The sequence below is a fragment of the Onychostruthus taczanowskii genome, unplaced genomic scaffold, assembly GCF_017590055.1.
Source record: "Onychostruthus taczanowskii isolate IOZ18803 unplaced genomic scaffold, ASM1759005v1 scaffold30, whole genome shotgun sequence".
In the NCBI taxonomy this organism is placed as follows: domain Eukaryota; kingdom Metazoa; phylum Chordata; class Aves; order Passeriformes; family Passeridae; genus Onychostruthus; species Onychostruthus taczanowskii.
In genome coordinates this window covers 6,201,572-6,228,796 of record NW_024500350.1, presented here as the reverse complement: position 1 = coordinate 6,228,796, position 27,225 = coordinate 6,201,572, and the positions used below count along the sequence as shown (strand labels likewise).

At 41.9% G+C, this 27,225-nt stretch overlaps 1 protein-coding gene across 2 annotated transcripts in view; it reads right to left on the bottom strand.

Moving 5' to 3' along the window:
• CEP112 (centrosomal protein 112) overlaps positions 1–27,225 on the bottom strand; it is a 160,191-nt gene that overhangs the window by 7,784 nt on the left and 125,182 nt on the right. For both annotated transcript variants that reach the window (XM_041409570.1, XM_041409569.1), the window contains exon 24: positions 9,817–9,906. In XM_041409570.1, the coding sequence (XP_041265504.1) occupies positions 9,817–9,906 (90 nt within the window). The remainder of the gene's footprint in view (positions 1–9,816; positions 9,907–27,225) is intronic.

Sequence of the window (27,225 nt, the reverse complement as noted above, 5' to 3'; positions counted from 1 at the left end):
CTCCATTGCCTCCTCACTGTGCTCCAGTCTCTCTTCTTCCTTTCTGAAAGAAACAACCCAAGCACATCCAGGAGAAATGCAGCATCTTCAAGGTGGCCAGATGAATTTCAGCATGTGCTCCCACCAGCCTGCAAAGCACAGGGTGTTCTGTGTCTGTTCCATGCACTCCACCAGATCCTGCTCAGGTTCCCAACACCCAGCTCTTCCCTCCTGACATCCCACAGCTCTGTGGTGCTGAGTTCATCCCTGCTGCAAAATACCCATCTCATAAAAAACAAAAAATCCAAAATTCAAAAGCCCCAAATAAATCCAATCTTCTCCAGAACTTCCAGCTGTAAATGACTTTATCAGAACTGGGGAGCATAAGGAAACTGCAAAAGAAACTCTGAAGTAAATTAAGGGACCGCAGAAAGTTGTTCAAGTTCCTTTAAGAAAAAACTCTTGTCTTGAAGGGCATGAAGTTAATTTTGTGTTTATGTCAGATAAGAATCAAAAGATAGTTGCCTTAACCGGGGTGTTGTGGCTTTTTTAGTATTTTAATTTCTGCCTGTCTGTAATATTTATGCAGGATAATGTGTGCCAGGGAATACTAGGATAGTGACCAAAAGGCATAATTAGGATCTTTTAGTCGTTATCACATTTTCTCCATGTTTCAGGGTGAGTAAGATGAGAAAAGTTATTTCTTGTCTCTCCTAAATCCTTTCCTATATCAACAGTTGTGTGCTATAATGCTGTTAAGAGAAAAAAACCTATTTAAACAGGTTATGGATCTGTTCTGCAACATCTCTGAGTGGAGACAGGAAAGATCTGCTGCAATAAATCTGAAGACAGGTGAGAGTTCCAAACAGGTAAAAATAACCCCTTCAGTCTTAGGGAGATAATTTAATCTCAGAATAAAGTCTCCTTCTTCTAAATGAAGGCAGTAGTAGTAGTAGTAGTAGTAATAGTAGTAGTAGTAGTAATAATAATAATAATGCATAGGTCAGTGTCATTCAGGTGAAGAAATTTTCTGAAAGCACTGTGAAAAGGGCAAGTGAAGGACAAAATATTACAATGCCATCCCAATTTAAAAAAACCCTAATCAACAGAAAAAAAAACAACCAAAAGAATCCACCAAAAAATAAAAACCAAAATGCAAGCAAAAAACCAATCCAACATGCAAAGAATGATTGTTGTTTGTGTCCTCTCTAATTGCAGGGTCTCCTCCTTTGCTTTTCAGCACTCCTGAAGTCTAAGGGAAGACAGCTCCATTCCTACAAAACCTCTGTGAGTCCAGATGTGCCCCTTCCTCCCTCAACTGGCCTGGGGGACGCTGAACAATGTCCCCAACCCAGGAACAAACCAACCAAAATTGGCCATTTCCTTAAATTTCAGATCCCTCTGGCCTCTGTTGTAAGAGAACATTGAACTGGAGCTTGAAATCTTCTGAAATGATTTCTCCCAACGAAGAATCCAGTGATGTATCAATTGTTTCAGAGAAGATCAAGGTTTGCACATTTGTCTTTTCAGAACATCACCGAACACCAATATCCGCCGCTCTCCAGTCTGGCTCCAGGCAGAGGGAATTTCGACTCTCACTGTGCAAGGCTGTTGAAATATGGCTCTCCCAGATTTGGAGGAACAGCATGCAACTCGATACAAATGTTCTCAAGTTCTTAAGAAAAGTAATGAATGCCATAAATCCCACGGCTTTGGCTCAGCTGAAAACAGCGACCATCGGGGCGAGATCAGCTGAGCGAGTTATTTCGTCAAGTGAACACCATGTTCACTTCTCCACTGAGAAAATCCTGCTGGATCACCTCCCCTGTCCTGACAGTTCCAATAAAAGATAAATTGGTGGCATAGCCGTCCCCTTTGTGTGTCTGTCTGTAGCCAGTAAACCATCCCAGCATCCAAGACATTTTTGCCTTGTTGTTTTACTGACCCATGGGGACCTCCAGCCCTGCTGAGCTCTTCGCTGGGCACTGAGTTTGCTGCTCCAGGACATTTTTTTCTTTTCCCAACCTGTATCCAAGTGGCCTTGTTACTCCAGTGGCTTGTGTTTCCTTCTCTCTTTTCTTGAACAAGATCTCCCACCTGGAAAATCCTCTGATTGTAGTTAAGCAATCTGAGTCCATATAATTCATAGCTGCAAAAGAAGCTTTTTGAAACAAAAAAAAAAAAAAAATAAACCACCAGTGGGCTGCATATGGCAAGAACAGCATTCCTGGGACTACATGGCTTGGAGAGGAATAAAAGCTTTCACTGTCAACACCACGGAACAACCAGGAATGTTGTGGCTAGAAAATTCACGCTGTTCTCTCAGCCTCCCCCTCTCCAGGGCTCTGCTATTGTTCCAGCTGGGATTTGGAGGATCCTGGGCTTATTTTCTTCTCCTTCCAGATGACTCATGGCAGATGCCATCTTTGTTCCCCCAGCTCTCTTCCCCCCAGCTCCTGTCAGTGCCATCCCTTCGCTGGCCCAGGAGGTTGGGATGGCAGCAGGAGGGCTGTCCCCTCCACAGGGTGATGGGGACACTCCACTGACTCTGCCTGATCCAGAGAACCAGACCCAAACCAGCCCAGCTGCTCCACAGTGCTGCTGGACCAAACACAGAATCACAGAATATTCTGGGCTGGAAGGGGCCCACAAGGATCATCAGGTCCAACACATGGGGTTAATTTCTGCCTCTGGCCATTCCTCATGCGCTATCAGGATAATTAAGTCTGAAATGAAGCTCTGAGCATCTCTGACACCACTGCTGGAACACATTTATGCCTTTCAGTTTTACATTCCAGCACGTGCCACCTCCCACAGGATCCCTCCCATCCGGGGTGGCTCAGCAGGGAGAGGTTTCAGTGCCTGGTTCAGGAGGTGCCGAGTGCTCCCCAAGGCCAGCACAGGCTGACAAAGCTCAGCAGCAGCAGCAGGATCAGGATCTGCATTTTCACACCGACCCTGTGAACAAGCAAAGCTCTGTAGATCATAATCAGAAACTACTTTTATGGCCACCATTTCCAAGAACAAAAATCCAACCAGTGTCTGAACTGGGAAAGCAGCTGCCAGGCTCGCAGAGCCTCAGGGCTGGGAAGGATGGGCAGGCAGCAGAAACAGGGCTGCACTGCCTGCATGGAACTGCCATGGATGGCATTTGGTGCTGATTAAACTGACAGCAAAATAGGGCCTTAGAATTTACATGAAGGTAAAGATCACCATAAAGTTGGTCTTTCCCAGTCCTTTTTAGCTCCATCTCCTAGAAAAAAAGAGACTGGGACAGTTTCCTAATTGAACAGGCATTGCTGGGAGCACGACTGGAGATGAGGTTTTGCTGCTCTGTTCTTGTGTCATCCACTGGCTGCTCCAGACATCCCCATTTCCTTTCTCCTTTCATTCCCTGCATTAAGCACCAGTATCACTGTTCCCTGTAGTCCTACTTTAACAGGTTCTGAAAGAGCAAAGTTCCCTTCATGGATAATATGTAAGCAAACCACAGATGCTCTAATAGGAGGTACTGCCCTCTTAAAAGGACAGTCTCTCCCATTCATTATTTTTTAAGACAAAGAGCAAGAAAAGTGACATTTTAAAACACTCTCTAATTCCTGCATGCTGCCATATGCTTCTATTCTCTTTTGGTGACAATTCCCTTTTCCCTTTTAACTACTTGTCCTGTACTTTCTGTTTGCTGTCTTTCTCCAGCTGGCCACCAAGCTCCAACAATTCATTCTATGCTGTTCAGGAGGTGTGTATTTGTGTGTTTTCCAGTTGTGTCTGATTACCAGAGCTAACATTTGATCACTGGCTTCCACACATGCACCACTATCCTCGACTCTCTTCCCTTTGACAGTTGCACAGTTGGTGAGAGCCTCCTCTCCTGCAGTTGCTGCCATATGGAGCTCCTGGGAACTTTTAACTCCATTGATTTCCAGCTCCTTTCAAATCCCACCTGCAAAGCTGTTTTTCTGTGCTTGAATCTCAGCTTCTATCTCCTCCTGCTAATCTGAAACCTCATGCCACACAGAATAATTTAGTATATTCGTTGTAATTCTCTTCCCTTTCATAGCTTGCTATTAAAGGAAATGATACACAAATATAAAATGTGGCAAATGCAAAATCCTGCTTTATCCTAACAATCTCAGTCTTTATTAAAAACTGAGGGGTGCTGTTGTATCAAAGAGATTAATGAATATATCAATGGATTTGAGACACCTACTAAGGTAAAAGTGGTAGAATTGGGCTCCAAAAAATGTCTCTTGGTCATTTATGGTACCCAAAGCCCACAATGCCCCACCCCTGGAAGTGTTCAAGATTGGGCTTGGAGCAACCTGGTCTATGGAAGGGGGTAATCTTTAAGGTCCCTTCCAACCCAAACAAAATTCTATGAAATCAACATTGCCATACACCTATGGGGCACCTATATCCATGAAAGGTCCCTTGCAGAGACAGAACCAGGATCAGAGTGATTCCTGCCCACCAGTCTCTACTGGGAAGGCTGAAGAGAGACCCAGAACCCCCTCAGAACTGATGCTGTGGTGTGTGGGTGCCAAACAGCCTGAGCAGTGCTCCCACTCCCACTGCATTCTTCACTGCTTCTCTGTGGCTCTCCAACATCCTCTTTTCAATAAAAATACTTTAAATTTGAAATTTTTGCACCACAAGTAGTTAGACAAGAAATCCTCTATTGTGCAGATGTGGAACCATCAGATTTTCAGCCTGTGGGGAGCTCTGTCCCTCTGCCTGTTGGCATTTTTCACAAGGTTTTATGGTAGGAAAACAGCTGAAACACACAGGTCCCTCCTGACCCCAGTGCTGGGGGTGTCAGCAGAGCAGTGGATGGAGATGACAGAAGGTCCCACCTCAGCCACACAGATCTGCACAAAACCATTCTCCAAATCCATCCATCCTGCTGGTCAGAGGCAGAAACCACAGGAACTATTTCAATGTGACAAAACTTGGTGGTGCAGTTCCTGAAAGTCACAGTGGAAATTTCTTTCAGGTTCTCACTCTTTTCCCCATGGCCCAGAGGCTCCTGAGCCCCAGCAAGGGCTGCTCTTGGTGAATCACTGCTGTGGTTTAAGATCCTCCACACCCAGGCTGGGCTTCCCATTTCTGTGGGAGCACAAATGGGTCTCTGGGGGAGATTCTGGAAGTGTTTCAGTGCTGTGGGTTGAAGCACGTGGAGCAAAGAGCAGAATTTCATCACCACCTCCAGCCCCTGCTGACTGGCTGGGTCTCAGCTCCCAAAGTGTCCCTTGCCTTGGTGACACAGAGGCTCCCTGCACCCTCCTCACTTGAGCTGGCCACAGAGCCCACCTGGGCTTTTAAACAGCCTAACCTAGAGCTTATTTGCCTGATTCTGGGTGACTGTAACATGCTCTGAGAATGACAACACTTGGAGAAAGTCTGGGAATTTGAGGGAGGCACCCCAGGCTGCCATCTGATGGTATTTAGAACTCTCTGATACCTTTAGAAATCACAGAATCATTGAATGGTTGGGGTTGGAAGGGACCTTAAAGATCATCTCATTTCAATCCCCTTACCATGGGCAGGGACAACTTCTACTAGATAATTTCTAAGAAGAAATATGGCCCAAAAGCCCTAAACTAAAGAGCTAATATTACTGAAGTGCTCCAGCCATCAGATTAAGAACGACTTGGGACTTATACTGTGGACATAAATGTCTATTGCTCATCTGTGTCTCACTGGTTCCTTGCTCCCAGCTCCACAAATCCACTGGCAGCAGCACTATTCCCACCAAGGAGAAGGTGTGGCAAACCTTAGAAGTTCCTCTGTGCTACACAGCAACTGAAATTTCAGAAGGATGCATCACAGCATTCATCTGAGAACAAACATATTTAGTTGGCATGGAAACAGCAAGTTGGGCTGAATGTGGTAAATATCCAGCAGTCATGAAAAAATCGAGCAAGTCTGGATAATAAACATTAGAAATGAAAACTGGCTGAATGCTTTTGAATCAAGGCTCTTTTACAATTATCACTCCTGTTTTCATTTGAACATGAGTGAAATCCACTTAAACTAAGCTGCTCCATTTTATGCCAAATACTTCTATAACATCCTCATTCAGATAACTCCTTTCTCCTTTTTTTTATAATCTGTTTCAGGAAAAAGAAATTAAAGGGCTCAAAACTTCCATTGCTATTCTCCTTCATTTCCTCAGCAATATTAATGAATTGAACATAATTGATTTTCTGTCTCAGAATCTCCTTTAAAACTCTATTTATGACTTGACTGTTTGGAGGTATCCCTATGGTTTGAGTATCTATAGTGTTGCTACTTCAGTTGCTTGCAAACACGAGGAACTTTTTCTTCTCTGTTATCCCAAATTTTATATTATTGTCAACCCAAATCTATGGTTAGAAACATTAGAACAAGGAAAGAAAATAACAGGATTTTTTTTCTGAGAAAATTATTTTGTGCAATTCCAAAAAGACAGATTCTTGGAGCTTTTTAGTAAACTGAGTTGGGGTGATTACCCTTCAAAAAAGAATCTGAAATTAAATGAATGCTAAAGAAATCTAGGTAGTATAGAAAAAAAAAAGATCACTACCATGAATTTTTATACCGACCCCAACTCAGCAAAACTTGTGGCATAGGCCTGAATTCCTGGATTCAGTAAGCTCCCGGTGATGTGTGTCATTTTTAATTACACACTCACAGGATGCAGAGCCTCCCGTATGAACAATGGAGATTTTTTACCTATGACTGACAAATGCACAAAGCCACAGGACTTAAGAAATAAAGTTTAGTAGGAAATCTTGTCTCACATTAGATCCAGGCACACATCAGAGACAACCAAGGGATACATTCACTCCAGATGTACATGATACAGGAACACAATGGGATCACTGGAAAGGAAGCTGGTCCCACAGTTATGTAGGACTGAGATTCAAGAAACTTCACTGCTGCTTTGCAAGGAAATGGTTTGGACACACCCAAATTTGCCAGAAACCTTCCCAGACTGCTTTAACAGTCCTGTGGCCATATACATTCAACAATAACAACATATAAAACCATATATTAAAGTTTTCATAGTTACTGCCAGTTTATTACTTTTGATGAATACAGCTATTTATGTCTCAAGATGCTGGACATCTAGTTTTTAAAGGAAACATCCAACATTTTGACCTGAAGAATGATACAGCTCTGGGACTCCACTCTTGAAGTGCAGTATTACACTGGAAAACCAGGACAGAGACAGGACAACCTTTATAGAAAAGATAAAATTATTCAGGCCAGCACTTTTGAGAAATGTGATTGGAACCCATCATCCAGAGATGGCTGCCATATGGCACCACTGGTGAGACAACACAGACACAAAGTGATTGCACCGACCCACGCTGTAAAATGGGAAAGCAGAACTAAGCAGGAGTAAACACGAGTTCATCCAAGAGCACAGAGTATGGGAATGGAAAAGCTCCATGAAAACAACAGCTCCTCTCCCAGCGCAGCACCAGGCTCCCCTCCAGAGCAGCCCAGGGCTTGCTGACAGCCCAAAGTATTTTCTCCCCTTTATTTATAGGACAGTTTGTCTCTCTGGATGATTATAATAACGAAAGGTTAAGCCTGTGTGATCACCAGAGGGTCACTGTGACAAAGAGTTAAACTTTGTGGCTCTGTCAGTCACTCTTAAAGGCTGAAGAGTTATGAGGACATTGCTCTGGAAAAACGGCCAACATGGAGCACTAAGATACCACCCAACAAGCCATAACGAGAAACAGCTTTTTAGTTTTAATTAAAAGCACAACAAAATGTTTTTTCATGTCTCATTCATTTGTTTGTTGTTGTTATAGAATCAAAACACAAGATTTTTCCTTTTAATGAGAAACAGAAGCTCTTTAACCCTCGCTCCTCCTTATTTATAGATATGTAAAAGCTTGGAAAAGTGGCTTTTGTAATGGCGCCAGCACAAATCTCCATGTTTTATGCAATTTTGATTCACACAGTATTTGGTAAAAGCAGAAAGCAAGTTACTGCCCTGAATATTTTAAGTCCCTGATCGGCTGATGAGTTGTTAACTACTGTTAACACTTGATGAACATGCTTACAGGTAGCCTGGCCAAACCCAGTAACTGGAAACATGTCAGACCTGTCACTTTTGCATTTTAGTTCTGGAGAGATAAGCAGAACTAATGAATTAACCAGTCACAGAGGAGACAAGTAACGACTTCCAAAATGTTTGTCTGCAAAATAGACTGAAGCCACCTAAACCAAACCAGCTTCAGTGGCTCCAGCTGCTTCAGAAAGTCCCAATGGATGAAAGGCAGAGACAAGACCATTGAGGAACTTGGATATGAGCTCTACCAAATCTGCCAACACATCAAGCTCAAAGATGGACAGCACAGTGTGATTTAAATAACATTCCCGTTCCATTATACCGGGGAACAGGATGTTACCATCTGAACTAGTCCTTCATTAATTAAGTCTGGACAGGAGAGTTCTGTAGGTTGGTTTGGAGCAGATGCTCATGTAGGAGGAAACCTTGAAGGCACCCTGTGAATGTGCAGCCTTCTACCTCTGTATTTCATGAGTCACTTTTTATTTCTTCTTCTGGATCCTTCACCCTGTGAATGTGCAGCCTTCTACCTCTGTATTTCACGAGTCACTTTTTATTTCTTCTTCTGGATTCTTCTCAAAATGGGTCAGGAAAAAAAAAAAAAAAAAGCAAGCCAAATAGCAGTGGCAGAGACTAAAGAAAAACATAAAAAAAGAAAACATTTGGAAGAGGACATCCCTCACAGCATGCAGCCAGTGCTGTTCCCTGGGAGGGACAGCCATGCTTTAAAGAGCTAAGTTTCCTCCTTCTTTTCCAGGAGACTCTGAAGCCAAAATGCAATGCTTGCAGGCCAGCTCACTCACTACACCAAAGTCCTCCAGTGCTGCAGGCACTGCAGCTCAGGATGAGCCTGGCCCAGCATCTGGGTTTGGGAGGCAGAGCGGGGACAGAAGGGAACTGCTCATCACTGACACTCCAGAGAGGAAATACATCAATTAAACACCAAGGATGACAGAGAATTCCCATGTGCCGGTAGGATGGCAAAACTGAGGAAAACATATTTGAAATTAATGATTATTAATCTTCTATACCCACCCCAAGCGATTATTCCTGCAGGTATAGAGTTAGAAATGCTTTATGTAGGACATATGCTGTTGATACTGTTTACTCAGCACCAAATAAAGTTCTCAAATGCTTCAAAACCTTATTTGTATTAGGAATACATAAATTCCTATCTGATTCAGGCATTCATCACCTGCATATTCTCTTGAATATTTCAATTTAATCGTGTTTGAATGCAGATCATTGACTTTCTGTTCCAACACTGTAAACACCACACTATTTTGCTCGAAGCACACTAAATAATCTCTGACTTCACTGTAAGTGTCCAGAAAAAATTTAGCACTATTAATCATCTGAAACTGTTTACAGACATGTTTGGACAATGATTGCAGAAGATCAGGACTAAAGATTATTTTTAGCTTTGTCCAATTTTACTTCTCTTCATACAAACCATTAAAGAACAGGTTCGAATAGTCTCAGAAACCTTTATTAAAACTCTACAGTCAGTTGCAAACAGTCAGTTCAAAATAAATGCATCATTTAACAGCTAGAATAGCTGAAATACCAACTTGCAATAGAGAGCAGCAGATAAGTATTTGCCTGAAGGGTTCAGACAGTTTAATTCTCTTTTATTACCAACAAAACAGCAAAGAAAGCTAGCTGAGAATTTTGCAGGAAAATATGTGCTTTTGCTTTGAAGGAAGAGATTATTTTTAACCATTGCACCTCCTTGCTCAAGGGGTGGGGACAGCACCCAGCAGTACCTGCTCCTGGGCCTTCAGCTCGTTGCGCTGGAGCCTCCTCTGAGCATCATAGATCTGCCCACGGTAATTCTCCACCTCGTCCTGCAAGGCCTGGAACGACAGCAAGGGATGCAAAACACACGTGAGAAACATGGAACGGCAGCAAAACTTCCAGGTCACGTCTTCCATGGGCTGGGGAAGAGCGTGGAGCACTGTGAGTCCAGCTGGACTTGGTGCTGAGGCATGACAGAGGCAGTCTGGCCACTCAGAAAAGTTACTTTGCACAGTAACTTTGAACTTTGACTGAACAAGAGTAGTTACATCTTAAAAGTCTTATCTTGTTATAGGCTACTCATCCTAAAAATGTATTATTTTTATATCTTCTTATAGACCATCCATCCTAAAAATGTAAGAAATACTCTCAAAGGTTGGAAGTCAAATGGAAATATTGCAACATTTGCATTTGCAAATGTCCCATGTTTTTGTTGTCGTCCTATCTGCACAACCTGAGCTTCCTAGGAGCAGTTTTGCAGTGTACCAAGAGTTTTTTTTCTTTAAGCCAGAATAATCCTCTCTCTGGAAAACAATGTCTGGAATTTGGAGTGGAAATGTATTCCATATTACTGAAGTGGGATGCTGGCCGAGATGAGGGGCTCCCCTCCTGCCCTGTAGTCAAATCTAGCACGTGATTTACAAATGAAATATAAATGGCAATAAATAAAAGGAATAATATGATCGTGTCACTTTACCACAACTACCCAATCCTTATTTAGTTCAGAAGTAATCACTCCTAAACCAAGCTCGTAAAATGCATCGACAAATTTATTTTGTCATGATTGTTCTCCTTATACATTTATTTTTATTCCAGCAGTCACTCAGAGCCTTGATCTTTTTGTTACATGCTTAACAAAGGAACAGCGTGCCCCAAGGAACTGATAGTCTGTGTTATTTCTAACAGATACACACCAAACAAACAATACAAAGTTTCAAAGATTTTTTTCTGTTTGTTTTGAAAGTTTCCTCCTCATTGTTGGATGTTTGAATACACGCTTAACATTTACTTACACATTTACTAAAAGCTTAGGGATGTTGTCAGCTTGAATAAAGGCATTGTTAACTGCAAGTGCTGACTCCAAGCAAAGTGCACAATGTGGATGGGGGATTGACACCAACACAGAGGCGGCTGTGGCTGCAGAAAGGGAATATTTTGAGTTATCTTTTGTATGGCAGGAAATTGGGGCATTGATACCCATCAGAAAAGCAGCACGGGGCTGGACCCGGGAATGGGCTCGTGCTGCAAATGCCACTGAAGGAGCCTCCAGTGCTGCTTTTAAAAAAGCTGAGCTGCACAGAGGCCTTCTGCAGAGCACCCTGCAATTACAGAATCATTAAGGCTGGAAAAGTCCTCCCAGATCATCGAGTCCAACCTCTGACCAACCCTACAATGGTCACTAAATCGTATCACGAAATGCCACGTTCACTTGTTTTTGAACATTTCAGGGATGGTGACTCCACCACTTCCCTGGGCAGCTCCAGTTCTTGACCATACTTTCAGTGAAGAAATTTTTCTTGATATCCAACCTAAACCTCCCTTGGTGCCCCTGCCTTTCCCTTGAGAGGAGAGACCAACAACCCCACGGACTCAGGGAGCTTTGCAGGACCTGCCATATGGTTTGTGTTTGCTTCCAGCAGCCCAGGGTACCTGTGCACAACTCAGGATCATTAAAACTCCTCGTGGTGCAAAGATTTAACAGCAAAAATGCCTTGCTCTTTTCCACAGCACCAAAATCCTCCACTCTCCAATAATTTACAGGATAAAATTGCTATTGAGATAAGATAAGAGGACTACTTTTGATAGATCTTGAACGCTGTTTTGAAGTGATGCCAGGCATTAACTTTAAAGTCTTATAGCTGTAAGACTGTTACATGTTCTGATGCCAAAAATTGTAACCAGACCCAAGCATGAACTTCAAATCTGCCCAGGGACTTTTATGCTATCAGAGCTTCTGAGAAATGTTGAAATCCAGGCTTTGAATACATAACTCTTCTTCAATACTCAACAAGTCTTGCAGTACCAGGAATTTGCATTAATATAATGAAATATATGTGGGAATTATATGTGAACTGTAGGCTTTTTGTTTGCTTTCTGTACATCTATCTTGTGAGGTAAAACACAAACAAACATAAAAGCTAAAATGAGCAGTGTAGATATGCAAAAAGGAGCAGGGTCATTCCACATACCAGGAAGATCACCAAAAACCCAATTAATTAGACAAAAATCCTGCCATAACCCCAGAGTGTCCATTCATAAACAACCCAGGATGACTCTCAGGAACATTCCTGGAGCACATTTTGGATAAACTACAAAGTATGACCCATCTTCTCCTGTTCTTTCAGGATCAGCTTTTCCAGCCCAAGTGGTGAAAAATAAGCAGGGAAGAAACCTCATCACACATCACTCATCCTTCCCTTGTGCTCAAGAGCAAGTCTGACCCTTTCACAGGACTTTGAAGTTGGCCAAGAGATAGCATTTAAATGTTTAAATACATGTGAGTCCATATATATGTGTTTGTGCCAGAAAACAGATTTCTATCACCCCCATCTGCAGGTCCTGAGTACAAAACTGGATCTCAGACTGTTCCTGCACAGGACAGCAGCCCCATGGTGGCAAAGAGAACTGGTGCCCTGCTCATTCCTTCCTTCCCTTCTCCATTTTTACATCTACTCTTTACAAAAAACTTCCTCTGCAGAGGTTAAAACGAGAGGTTCCTTTAAATCTGAGGGCTTGCAATGCATCTGAAAGTCATTTAATTTGGGAAATTCAGATAACACAGCCTTTGTTAGGTTCACCTACTTTAGACAGTGTTTGCCAGCACAGAGCACACGTGTTTTATTTCATTAGGAAAGCAGAAAATGTCTTAAATTTAAATTTAGAAAGAAGGTATTTTTACTGTAGCATGTAAGTACAGCAAACTAACAACTCTTCCAGTTATCCATTCACCATTTGTCCAAACCAGAATTTACTGCATGAACTCCCAGATTTTTCCAATCACATCATAACTGGCTCTTGGCAGGTTTTGTATTGGGATGGCAAAAAAACAACTCGGCTCTAACTCCTTGGATCAATCACAAATACCTTTACTGGACCCTTTTTGGACTATTCCTGTGCTGTATAAATTCCATGAGTAATTAATGTTCATTTGACTACTCCAGATATTGTATCAGCACAATGGCAAAAAAAGTAAAACTGAAAGTTCAGCATTTGATCAAAGCCGTGCCAGAATGAAAAAGTAACACCAAAACCTCACAGTTACTGTAGATTCCTGCATGGGATTAACCCTGAAAATAGCAATTAGAAGTAGACAAGTTTGTTGCCCGTGATTTTAATTTTCTAGGCAGGATCATGAGAGATGTCAGGAATAATGCACCTTTAAGATCACACTGGAAATTCTCTCTGTAGTCAAAAAGCCTCACATGCAGTGGCCAGAGCCTGAATGCTGCTGGCAATCCCTGAAGCTACCAGAACCTCAGATCTTTCTCTGATTCAGACAGGGAAGCTTTTGCCATGTAGAACACTCTTAAAAACAGCGGAGGACTTACCCCAGGTACACCCCAGAACATCTCTTTTGTAAAATTAAACAATGTTTTGTTTTGTTTAGAAATGCAGTTTTAATTCTGCTTCAAAGTGTCACATTTTGCCCAAAGAGCAGCAGGGCCTATGATTAATAACTGCCGAGATGAAGAAAAAGGGATTAAAAATAAAAATCCAGGCCAATTTTTAAGCATCAGAGGCTTTTTTTCCCCTTGAACAGAAAACAACACTTAACTTATTTAGTTAAATTTTTCCAGGTTCGGATGAATTCCCATCCCTCATCTGTGCTAAGCTGCCTTGCATCACTCTTATAAAGACAATATTTTTTTTTTTCAGTTAAACGGGCTTTCAAATGCCATGTAAACATGTTTGCTGTTGAATGTCTACACCATACCTGACCTTGGAAGTGCTTTGTGTTGGCCAGAGAACAAAGAAATCAAATGTTTTGCTTTCCAGCCCAGATATCCTACACTTTGAAAAGCTCTTAAAAATGTAAATGAGATAATAAGCTCCAATGCAACAATGTGGGTGAATTACAGCTGCAGAAAGGGAAAACTCATTTGATTTATTTCTAAAAACGGAAAGGATCCTAAAATAAAATCATATTGTTTGGGTCTCACACAGCACTGAAAGGCAGGGGAAGGAGGGAAGGGAAAAGTAACGGCTTTGAGAAGGCGCCGCCGGAATAGCCCGGGCAGATTTTGGGACCTGGAGTGGAGTTTGTGCATGAGCCCATCCCAGCCACTGTGATCCAGAGCCATGATGTGGAAGGAGAAAGGAACCCCCGAGCTGCATTTCTGGGTAGGCACCTTTTATTCCCCCTATTATCCCACTGAGGATGGATTATCTCCAGAAAAACGTTCAATGGAGTTTATTTCAGCCCAAACTGAGTTTATTTCAGCCCCAAATTAAATTTATTTCAGATCCAAATGGAATTTATTTCATCCCAAAAATGGAGGTTATTTCAGCCCCAAATGAAGTTTATTTCAGCCCGAAGGGGAGTTTATTTCAGCCTCAAAAGGAATTATTTCAGCCCCAAATGGAGTTTATTTCAGCCCAAAATGGAGTTTATTTCAGCCCCAAATGAAGTTTATTTCAGCCCCAAATGGAGTTTATTTCAGCCCCAAATGGAGGTTATTTCAGCCCAAAATGGAGTTTATTTCAGCCCCAAGGGAGCAGCACATGTGGGGTTGCTGCCTGTGGAGCTGGGCCTGTGGCTCCAGGAGAGCTGGGATGATGCACAGGATCAGAGGAATTCTGTGGGATACCCGAGGGGCAGATTGAGGCTGGGAAAAAAGGTGGTTTTTAAAAAAAACCTCAACTTGTCAAGCATAGAGTTTTGACAAGGAGCCCTAAAGAGACAAAAAGGTGCAGTGCCAGCATTCCAAAATCCCTTGTCAAGGCAGGAATTAATTTTTGGTGTTAGTTACAGGGCTTGATCTAAATCAACTAAAAGCTGGTAAGAGAAAGAGTTTGAAGAATCCCAGGAACAAGTATGGAACAGGAATGAGGGAAGGATTTGGTCTCCAATATATAAAAACTGATTTGATTATCCTTTAACCACAGGGTATTTTTCAAAAGTGCTGGATTACCTGAAAGAAAGCTCAGTTCTGAAGAACTACATAAACAGAAACAATTAGAATTCTTAATTTCTTTGTATTGATTACAACTGTGAAGGAACTATTTACAAATGTGGTATGTTTTCTTTCTTCAACCTGAAATAATTTCCTATTTTTCATATGTTCCTAAGAGCAGACAAGGCTTGATTCCTGATCCCATCACACCAATGGAAAGTCATGGATCAAAACCACTTATCTCTCTGCTCTGAGGGTTGAATAAATAAGTGACATTTTCAAGAAAAGAGAAAAAATTCCTAAAAATATTAAATATCAATGGATTTTCACTTTGAAACAGAAAGTGCCAGCAGAAAAGTTGCTGCTCATCCTGATCAGATTATGCCAGATAATGTCAGTCTTTTTTTATTAGAAATATGTAATTTTTATCAGCAATTCTGCACATATGGATGTGCATCTGTATCAAGAAAAGCCCTGGAAATTTATGACCAGTGCAGAGTAAAGCTACCACGAAAGGTAGTGAGAGTTAGCACTTTTCATCTTCAAAGAATTTTTCAAATGTTACCAAATTAATATAATTAGTTAATGAAAGATGCAGTAATAAAAGCTACTCTAATTACCTACTGTAGTCTTAATTATCTCCTTACTAATGCCCACAGAAGAAGGCTTCCACTTTACATCCTCAAAACATGTGCCAACAATAATTCTGAATACAGGCTTCTCTTCAAGTGCCTTCTAAATTCAATTTACATCCATTGATGTGTTTTCTCTCCTCGTTCATGAGAAGAAAATCTCTGGAACTTTGAGGAAAAAAAAGCCCTATGTGAATGTTAATAAAAATTAAAGAGAATTTTCTTCCAGAAATACACATGGAGATGATTAAAAATTTTGTCATTAAAACATTTAATTTTCAAAATCTTTATCTCTCCATGAAGCCAGAATTATAGGCTGTCTGGGCAAAACCCTCTTTACATTAAGTGGTCTCACAATTTAGAGTCAAATACAACTCTATCCAAAGGAAGCAGCCAAGAACCCCATCCAGATTCTAAAAAACAATCATTAATTTTCCTAAAACATTTCATGGAGATAAATAGATTTATCTGGGTTTATTACTACTATAAATAAATTGGGCAAATATATCTGTGAAGACATTGATGTAATGCCATGAGTCAGAGCAAAACAAGGCTGTTTTAAAGGTGAAATAGTGATGTTTGAGCCAAATTGCTGGGGCATCCTCAGCACTTTTTGGGTTTTCACTGAGCTCCTGCCCATGACACTGCAAACAAAAAAAACCTCTGTACTTGGAGTTCTCTCTTGGTTTTGGTGCAAAGCAAAGGAAATCTTCTGGTTTTAACCTAATACATATGTTTGCTGCTCACATATGGCAAAATTCCTTTCTGGTGGGAACTTTTTCGCTGTTGTTGCAACACACTATATATCCAAAAATTTTCCTTTGATGTTGAACTATTGCTCCACGACTCATTATGCTACTGATTCAATATGAAAGGCAAAATTTCTGCTGTTTCTGTTAAAACAACGGCTTTGTTTTTGCAAACAAGGTTTTCCACAACCTGTATGCAAGGGCCAACATTACTGCAAGAGAAAAGAAAATCTCTTATTTCACAGAGAAAACAGTCACGGTGTTTAATAACACAAATTATTTCTCTATCCTATAGGTACACTACAATTGTTATTATGACTGTACAGAAAATTTAGGGTTCATTGCTCCTCAGGAACAGAAATTGAAATGCCTTAAGCAATATTTGACATGTCTCTTTCCTATTTTACTTTCACTGACTTCCCAGCCTGTTACCATCAGTCCAACTTCAGGATCTGGTGAAGCTGGGAACAGCTTTGGATGGGTGGGGAAAAGGGGAAGACCTGCAAAGCCTGCTCCTCACAGGGTCCTACTATGCACTGACAGCAAATCTGTCATGATCCCTCATACCTAATATTTAATTTTAACCACTGAACACTATTTCATGAAGAGTGAACATGAATTACAACACGGAATGAAACTGCAAATTAGTAACACCTTTGTAAATGTGTCCCTTCAAGAGTTGGTTGCCCATTTTCTGCTGCCATTATGGGAAAAAAAAAACCAACAAACACCTTTCCTTGGTCAGGAATCAGATAAATTGTGCAATTTCCAAAGGCACAGAATTCAGCATGAATAATATGAGCTCCCACATACACCATGGCATGTTGGGAAGTTTGGCTCACTTTGCTGACGTTTCAAATGGGAATAGAGAACTTGCAAAATTCTCCAGGCTGGGGGCTTTGCCCATCCCCAGTCAGCTCCCTGCTGCACCAGGCTATGGCTTCAGAGATTTGCCAGAGGGAGGGAGGAAGGGAGGAAGGGAGGGAGGAAGGGAGGAAGGGAGGGAGGAAGGGAGGAAGGGAGGGAGGAAGGAAGGAAGGAAGGAAAAGAAAGGAGTTCAGGAATAAAAGGAATCATTTGACTCTAGGAACAGAATCAAGTCTCTCAAGCAATAGGGGAAAAAAATTTAAACTAGGTCATTTAACAAAAGAAAAATACATGCAAACACTTTGCAGTGTGGCAGGCTCTAATATAAGCTATTTTTATTTTTGACAATTCACAGGCAAGAGACTGACTGGCAGTACATTATAAACTTGGGATCAGCAGCATTAGCTCCTGAGCAGTCCCACAACACTTCCACATCAGACTTCATCTGGTGTCTTTGGCAGATCACCTGAGCACTGTTAGGATTGTCAATATGCCTACCTTTTCCTGCTTTGCTCCTGTAAGATATTTTGCTGAATGTTTTCAGCATTTTTTATACATACCTAGTTGAGCTGACCAAAATTTTAGAATAATTTTCCTGCAAATTCTTTAGGTCTATTAGAAGGGATTCTTCCCTGTGAGGGTGGCAGGCCCTGGCACAGATTCCCAGAGCAGCTGTGCCTCCCCTGGATCCCTGGCAGTGCCCAAGGCCAGGCTGGGCAGGGCTGGGAGCAGCCTGGGACAGTGGGAGGTGTCCCTGCCATGGCAGGGGGTGGGATAAGATGGGCTTTAAGGTCTCTTCCAACCCAAATCTTTTCAAGACTCCATGATTCTAAGATACATCCCTAAGATACCTTGATGCCACCAGCAGGGCTATTTGTAGACGTAAAATTGGGCAGGGGCTTAAGCTTATTCTGCTGAGTCAGGGCTTCACTGCAGGACATTATAAACTCAATTCTTTTGAAAGGCGAAGGATGCCATAAGGTCCTGCAGAGATAACAGTTCAAAGAAAACAGCAGCATAAATTGTAAAGTCGGGCATTTTTGTCAGGGGGAGCCAAGGAGGGAATTGTTTTTGCTTTGTTTTAGTGGCTCAGGTGACAGGAGGGAAAGAGAGGCAAGGTTCAAAGGCTGTAATAAACTGGCTTTCATCTGCTTTTCTCAACGGGCCACAAAACCCAACAAGCACTTGCCATGTCCAAGCACTGCTTTGGCTACAACCAGGACACTTTGGGGCTGTTGTGATGAAGTCAATCAAAAGCCTGACAGCTGGAAGATTTACTGTAATATTTCCCTGGAGTATTCTGCAGTTTGCCTTAACACTGCTTCCCCTTTTTCTCAGCCTGCATGAGTGTCATGGTCAAGAGCAGAGCAGAGGCTGCCAAAAGGAGAAAAGCCCTGAACTGTTTCCCCCTTGCACTCGCCCAGGTTTAGGCTCTGCCTAAACACCAGTGGCGCACATTTACCAGATAAAATGAATCTTTTAAACCCAAAGATACCATGACATCTTAAGCACACACTTATAAAGGAAAAGTTCAGAACTCCATTTTAAACCACTTATGAGAGGATTTACCAAGATTCTGCCTAATGTTCAGCTGACGCTTTGTCACAAACATTTATCACGAAGCTTTTGAAGTTTCTTAGCTCCCCCCAAGTTATTAAAACTTGAACTGCAGAGTTTGTTATCAGCCTCAGAGCACGCACAAAATACATCAGGTATTTTTTCAGTCAACCTTTCAGTCAGATTTTGAGACTATTATCCAAAATACAACACTCCCCATCGGGTTAATGTCTGACAGATAATGCCGAGCAGGCGGAACCGCTGCGCCTGATTGATCCGCGAGACACTTTTCATTTCCTAATTTGCTTTTTATTAAACACTTTGCAATCAAAGGGAACAGTGAGGAGTCTGCCATTCTCTGAGCGGGTTTCCTGTCAAGACCTGATGTCAGCTCCAACATTTTCAGGCAACTTTTTGAATTTTTGATGCTCTGTCGCAAGAACGTCTAAAACGTTGTGTGTCAACACCGTGCAACCGAGAAGCTGCTATTGTGAACACAAATTAAGCAGCAAAACATCTGGTTCTGCTGCTTGCTGTACTCTTAACAAGAGTTCGGCAAAAACAACCATCAGGGGCTCGGGCAGAATTTCCTGCAATGACTTGGAGAAGGCCTGAGTCCTGATACAGCAGATTTATCAACCACGGCTGAACGAGGCAATCCTCTGCTGCCCGGGGCTTCATTCCCAACCAGGTTTATCACCAAACTGCCACTTTAAGTGGGTGTTCAGATACTTCACACCTGGAGCCAGCCCAGGGGCTCCAGCAGACCCCTGGTGCTCTACAAATGTCTCTTTAAAATGCATTGCTCCTCAGGGATACACAAAGACCTGGAAATATAAACATTTCTAACAAGCCTTACAAAGCCTCTTACTTCGTTATGCTCTTTTAAAACAGAAATATGAAATACTTCTAATCAATAGGCCAATCTGATTCCCAGTAGGAATGAAAGAAAAGCTATTTATTTTGTGCAATCAAGTGCTCAGTATTGCTGCAATTCTCCCATTACATAAAATAACACACATTTTCTTGCACACAGGCACACACAAAGAAATCTAATAATGCCTTTTTACCTTTCAAAGTAACCTTAATCAACAAAATTAACTCGCAAGGCAAACCACTGCTTTTTGAACTGAACAAGAGCGAGCTTGACTCAACACATGTGAGATGTGAGAGGCAGAAAAGTAATATCTGCTAAAATTATGTCTGGAAGCCAAAAATGGGGAGATTTTTGACAGGGGAGGATGCACACTTGGAAATTCTTTTATTCAAAGTCTTTAATGACCTCCAACCCAATTACATTTGCAACAAGACATGACAATGCAGTTGCTCCTATTTTAAAGTATGAGTGAAAACGGAGTATTTTTGAAGCCTGATTCTTTTTTTTTTTTTTACTTCTTAATCATGTTGAGATGAAGCTCATTTACTTAAAAAGAAAAAATGAAACAGAACGTCCTCTGCAGCTGGTCAAACAGATTACGAAACTCTAATCTCAGTAGCCTGAGGAAAACCAAAACTGTTTTTCAAGTATCTATTTTATAGAGCATTAGCTTTATACTTTTTAAAAGAAGCATTAACATAACTGATCAGAACATCCCAGAATGTTTCTGATCTAGTTAATCATATGACGTTATGACAGAGATTCTTGCTGTCATAATGCCAATGTTTCTAAACTTTTCTAAAATCCTTTAATTTTTTTTTTTTCCAAATTAGACATGGGGAAGATCTATTTCAGTTTCTTCAGAAGTTTTTCCGTCCATTTTAGAGCTCTACAAAAGTAGTGCAGAATATTTCAGATAGACACATCCACACATAGCAAGGAATAGTGTCAGGCTCCATGACCTATTTAAGTATTTCTGATAGCTTTTTATACAAAACATTTTACTCTAATTCCTGCATAACTCGTTTCTGGAAGTCCTCACCACTGTATTTCTTTAACTCCGTTGTATTCTTTACCACTGAACTGGAATAATCAATTTAAAAAATCTGAATTTGTCTAATTTAAATTTATTTGGTTTATTTCCCTTAAAAGCAATTACTTAAGCATTCAAGCCCATGCCACATTTTTTGGTGCTAATAGTTTCTCTGTAGAGGTAAGAATAAGGTGTAATTTATACGCAGGCAAGCTAGGAAGAGGATAAGAGGGGAAAAGCACTCACCAAAGCTATTGCTGTGCCTCACATACAGTTTTAGTGGGGTGTCAAGAGCTCTTATCACAGTTGTGACAAAGCAGATTGATTTCCACTGAGAGCTTTTGGGCTTTGTTTGTTTGTTTGTTTTTGTGGGGTGTTTTGTTAAGGCTGTTTCTACCCAGTTTTGAGCCGAAACTCTGCTGTTTCACTGTGAAGATCTTTCTGCTGTGGCAGAAAAGTCTTACATGAAAAGGCAAGGGCAGAGAGGAGCTCAGTCCCACCCAGCACAAGTCCTGCTGAGTTACTTGTGACTCTAACAGGCACCCCCAAGATATCCCCCTGCTTCTTCTTCCCAGGAATACCCAGGGGGTCCTGACAAGGCAGCTGAGATACCCCCAAAAAGTTCACAAAGCTTTTAAAAAATATATATGTAAATAGTTCCAAACATTCTATATGGATAACATCTTTAAAATGCAACAGGACTAAAAATAACAGAAAACAGATCAGGTTCTGAGGCACCGTGAGTTTCTCATTTGTGCAGCTCCACATTAATGTCTCCCAGCCAAACTGCACAGCTACTTCATGCATCCCAAAACCTTCCCCTTATCACAACTGAGACAAAAACTGCAGGAAAAACAAGAAGAAATATGGCACAGTGTGAAAGATCTAAGAATTCCAGTAGTGGTCAAGTTCCTAAAGCTCAGTCTAGTTCAGGATCTGACAAGGAAGCACAAATGAGCTTGGCCTGTGCTGAGATGCAGAAGGGACATCAGCTCTTCACACCCACCACAAGGCTGAGTTAGAAACACAAATGAGTGCTCAGCAACACCAAACTTCATTTGCAAACACACATTTCCATACAATGGTTATGAACAGACACAGACATCGAGTAAAAGTGATGTGTTATTCTGGTAGCAGGAAGAAAGCAATACATCAGGTAGGAGTCCCTCCTGGGAGTTCAGAGCACAGCTGTGGTCAAAGGTGTTTTCTAGGCAGACAATCAAAATCCACTGATAATATCCAAATTGTTAAATAGTCTTCAGTAACTGCTGTTCTACCTTGCTGAATTACAAGTGCAAAACTGGAAAGGACATGAATGCTATTGACAGCAGAAACAAAAACAAGGGGAATTTAAATACAGCACATAAAGTTGTTTTCTGGAGCCAGAGAGTGTCAATACCCACGCTGCATTTCTCCTTCCAGCTCTCTGCAGAGTCCTGGCTTGGTTCAGTGGTGCAGGTGTTCCTGCAGGTACCTACCATTTGTCAGCCTGAATTTTTATTTATACAGTTCCATTCTGCCCCTGCCAGGCTTCTCAGTAAGCAAACAAACTCACTTTTCATGTTCAGAGCTCTTGTTTGTACTTTTACCCTTTCTTACATAACAAAGCTGGCAGAGAGCAGAGTAGGGAGAGAGCACCTGGGGCTCCCACTGTGGGTGCAGGGGGTTGGACACTCCTTGTGGGCATCATCCATCCCTCAGTGAGCACATCCAGTCCCTGGGTCTCCTCCAGGTGAGATCCTGCTGTGGAAAGGTGGGTGCAGGCTGGAAGCAGGAATGAAAAAGCCAAGGAGGTCCACGGTACCACAGCTGGGAGCTCATGGCAGTCCCTGGGCACTCACGTGGAAAAATGGAAAGGAAAACATTATAGCACTTCAGCGTTTAACATATTTTCAACAGTTTTAGTTGAAAAGAGAGATAGCACAACCTTGCATCGAAATGAAAATGTTGTGCTGCTGAGACAGAGACTCAGGAGCCTGGATGGACTTGATGATCTCAGAGGGTTTTTCCAACCTTAATGATTCTGTGAGTCTGGCCCAGCACCACTGCCCACCTGCAAGTGCACAAATGATGTGCTTTTCTAAATCACAGGATGTCTGCATGGAGTTTTAGTGCTGCCATGTCCTAACTAATTATTTCCCTAGAAAAGGGACTGGTTTGTTTGCCCCTGATCTGGTTCTAGAAGAACTTGCATCCACTCCTTTTTGTATTACAAATGATCTGATCTGTTTTCAGGACACGATGAGAGAGGCTCTCCTTCCTCCCCACACCAGGCTTTATTCCTTTGGGATGATCTGAACTGTGAGACAGCAAACCCCAGGGCAAAACTGAACTGGGACTTCCTGGCAAATCTCAAGAGGGAAGTGAACAGGGCATTGCATGTTTTGTCTTCTATGGCCAGCGTGGCCTGGTTTGAAATCCATGATCTCATGCCATGCTGGGCCAGGAAAATGGCATATCCAGGGCATGGGTTTCCAGCATTAAATACAAGTGAGGTGATCTGATGTGACTATTCACCTGCCAACAGCTCTGGCAGAAAAATAAACAGGTTCTGGGGATGAGCTGCTGCTGGAGGCAAAGCAGGAACCATTAGGAGAGCTGCCCTGACCTGTGAGGAACTGGTGTTTTTGCTTTGAACTTCAGCAAATCTTAATGAACTCTTCATAATTGGCAATCTGGGGTTTTCACTGATGATTTATTTTCTGGAGGTGCCAAATACAGGAGACAAATTCAACATTGGAAATACAAATTTGGGTCTCACAGTTGGTTGTCCAGGCCAGTGAAGCAGTTCCAACACCACTACAGGTGACTCTTTGAGTTGTATCAGGAATTAACATTTTTACATGAAGGTGCATCAGTGCTGAAGAATTTGGTTTCATAATTATTAAAACATGTTAATTTACTTGAAGTTATTGACTTCAGTGCGGTGAAGGCTTAAACTAAAAATAAGCAGAGGCAGTTTTAGAAACAGAAGAAGTTAAAAAGTGGTTGTGTCCCCCTCCTTACTTGGAGTAGTAAGTTTTTGGTTGTGCTTGACTCATCCCTGCTTTACTGCTCTTCCACTCCTGTGTAATCTGGCAGTTTTGGGGGAGATGCTGCCAAGAAATTCATTTAAAGTCCTAAATTTTATCCTGTAGGCAACTTATTTCAGTTTCCTGAGAATAAATTTCATAGACAGACCCCTGAAGAAGAAAACAGGTGAACTCTCTTTGCCCCATAAATCAGTCAGGCTTCCTGAAGAGGCCAAAGTTACAAAACTACAGAAGCCTGCACAGAAACACTTCAGAAAAAGCTTCAGCCTTGAGGTTCACAGTCTTCTCCATAAGCCTTAAGCCCTCAGTCTTCCTCATGCATATTTTCAAGGGTCAACAAATAAATATTTGCTGTCTCAGATCCTGTTCATCAGTGAATCAAGACTTGATGGTGCAGGAATCAGCAACAATGAACGGCTCCCAGGAAAGGCATCCCATCTCCAATGCAGGATGGAGGACGGACACGAAATGCATATCCACACGCAACAGGCTTGAAGAATAAAGTATATTTTCAATAAAACTAATCTAGTTTTCCATCTCATTATACACACATGTGCTGTATGAACACACAGAGGCAAGTTGCTTGGGCTGGAAGGCAACGAGGTGTACAAACAGAAAATATTCACTGTAAAAATTTTAGTGGGAAAAGGAGCAGAGTACAACACACAGAATAGACTTTCTCCTGCTTCTGGACTCCAGTGCTATTTTGGCTGCCAACAGTACACAAAATTTCCACTGAAGGGCAAATCAAACCAATTTCCCTGAGGATGGAGGATCTGAAAACTCACTGAGGTTATTCCATTAGTGCCTACGCACTCCCTAAGCGGATGAGCAGCTCCACTTTGAAACCATGTCAAACCACAAGGACTGGCTGATAATAACACTCAATTAAAATGATCTTGTCCCTCTACAAAAAGCTGGCAAACAGCTCCACCTCACCCTTCCTAGCTGGGCACAATGGGGCAATTGATGCTGTGAGGAAATGGGATAGGTTTGCACCGAGGAGCCGACGGGTCAGGTTTGGTGACAGTGTTTGTAGGTTTAACCTCTTACCCAAATCTCTGAGATGAAAAAGCCACTTCTGCTGAGCACACAACTGTGAGAAAGTCAGAGCTAGAGCTGGCAAACACTGAGCTGAGCTAATTAGACAGGTGTTTTGAAAAACCCCAAACTTTACACTTTTATTTGGACCTTTTGATGTCGTACCTGGTGCTGTTTCACACACTGGGGCTCCAGAGAAAGGCAGGAGCTGCTCCCCTGCTCGGCTCTGGGGGTGACTTTGCCATCTGATCTGCTGAACACACAGATAAAAGTCGCCGCAGACTTTTCTCCCTTTTCAAGTGCAGCACTGTAACTTGGAAAGTTCTTTTATTCTCCACTCTGCTGACGCAAGAAAGTGGCAGGAATATGGCAGCTTTGGCTGCTTTCCTTTTGTAGCTCTTTGTAAGTAATCTTTTAATGCTAACAAAACAATAGGTATTTTCATTTTGGATGGAAAAAACATTCCAGTTATAGAAAATTAAGGCAATGCCTTTCAAAAAGTCTAAGAGTGCTACTGACCACTTGATTCTTCTCCTACCCTGCCTTTAAATATTGGTAAATAGTTACCATGCGCAGGTATCAGATTCTCCAGGTTTCTCTTGTTACACTTAAGAAAAGCCCAACTATTATGAAAATGGTGAAGTTTAACAAAGATATTTCTATTTCCCTGTGATGTGCCATTCAAAAGTGTTAGCCAGTCATTTTTTAAAAAACACTCTTGATATTTGATCTTCTTGAGTTTCAGTTACATATAAAGCTGGAGAGCCAGCAAAAAATTCTAAGTGGAATCTGAAGATTTCTTAAGTCAACACTCATTTTGGCAGGAGCATTTTAATGCACAAAGCTGAAATCCTCAGTGACTCTCTCCTGCTGATATCCCTGGAGCAGCCAGCACCGCGATTAGCACAAAATCAAAAGCAACCTACAGCACAACAGACAGCTCTGCAAAAAAAAAAAGGATGTGGACACAAATGCTGGAAGTGGTGTAGGCACAATGGCATCAGCCAGGGCAACCTGGTGCTGTTCCAGCTCGCCCTGGATGAGCCGTAAGAGAGATCTCTCAGGGAAAAGAGATGTTGATAACAAAGCAGGTCCACATCCCCAAACCCCTGCCTGCCAAACCCTGCATCTCTCCGTGCTGTGCCAGGTTTTGGAAGGCTTCAGTGCAGAGTTAGAAATGTTTGTGGCCCGCGGAAGGTTGGCTTTGAAGACGTCGCCTTCCCCAGCACCCTTGTGTTGGTGCAATCCGTGGTTCACACAGATTGTGTTTCCACCTCCACGGCTGGAGAAGCCCTGCAGTCAAGGCTGTTCCAGGAGCAGGGAAGGAGGCTGTGTTCCAGGAACTCACTGGAACTGGAACAAAGCACAGCCCTTGGAAAGCTTACACAGCCCTGTGCACAGACTGTTTTACAGATGCCCCATCTTTGGACGGCATTAGACACTTGTTTTTATCTTTATAATTTCCACCCCCCCTCCAGTAAAGTCCCAGACCTTGGAGCACAGGCTCTTCCTCCTGGGTATTCTGCCTCCTAACTCCTGGGTATCTCCCCAGCTCTGTCTTTTTTAAGCACCACTTTCTCCTTCTGCTCTTGGGAGAGAAAAATGCCTTTGAAATGCAGCAGTAAACTCTGAGCATCACAGCAGCCTTAGAAAAGCTTAAAAAATTTCCATTTTCTTATAACACAGTTCTAAACCTTGTCTGTCCTTCTTTACAAACTGTGTGGGTTTATATCAGTATTATTTAACACTTACTAATAAGAGTGCTTTGTCTGCACCTTTTTAATTACCCAGGACCCCTCTCAGTGTTACTATTCCTGTCTTGTCAATTTAAAAGCAGTGCATTTTATGGCTGGTTTTGAGTTTTTCCCTATTTTTCCAGTGCAAAATTAGTCTAGTCCACATTATTAAAAGAATGACAGTTTAGCTGTATATGACTTTATATTTTATTCTGCATTTATAGAATCTTTAACTCCATAATCTGGAGACAGGTGTCATCCCTTCTGGGGATAACAAGGAATAAAAAGGACTTCATGCAGCAAAGTGCCTTCTGGAGGCAAAATAAAACATTGAGGACAACAGTGATAATGTAGGAAAAAGTAAAAATACCAACTTTTAAACCTGTCAGATAAATCTGGACTGCAGTTCAGAGGAAAAAGCAGGCACTAGCTCTAGTCTTTTATAAAACTTGTATGTCTGATTTTGCTGTTGGCCATGGTAAGTTCTTCAATGTGTTGAGACATGAAAAGTCAAGAAAAATGCCAGAGTGCAAAGTTTGCTGCAGGAAAAAAAAAGATGACTCAATTCTTTGCCTCACAAAGCATGTCAAAGATATTATAAAGTACTTACAGATGCTCAGCCACTCGGATTGCCTGGCTGGCCAAACATCTGAAACCCTGTAATTTTGAAGAGAAGGTACTATGCTTCAGACAATGAAATAATTTCTGTGGCAGCAGAAAAAGAGAGATGGTTTTGAAAG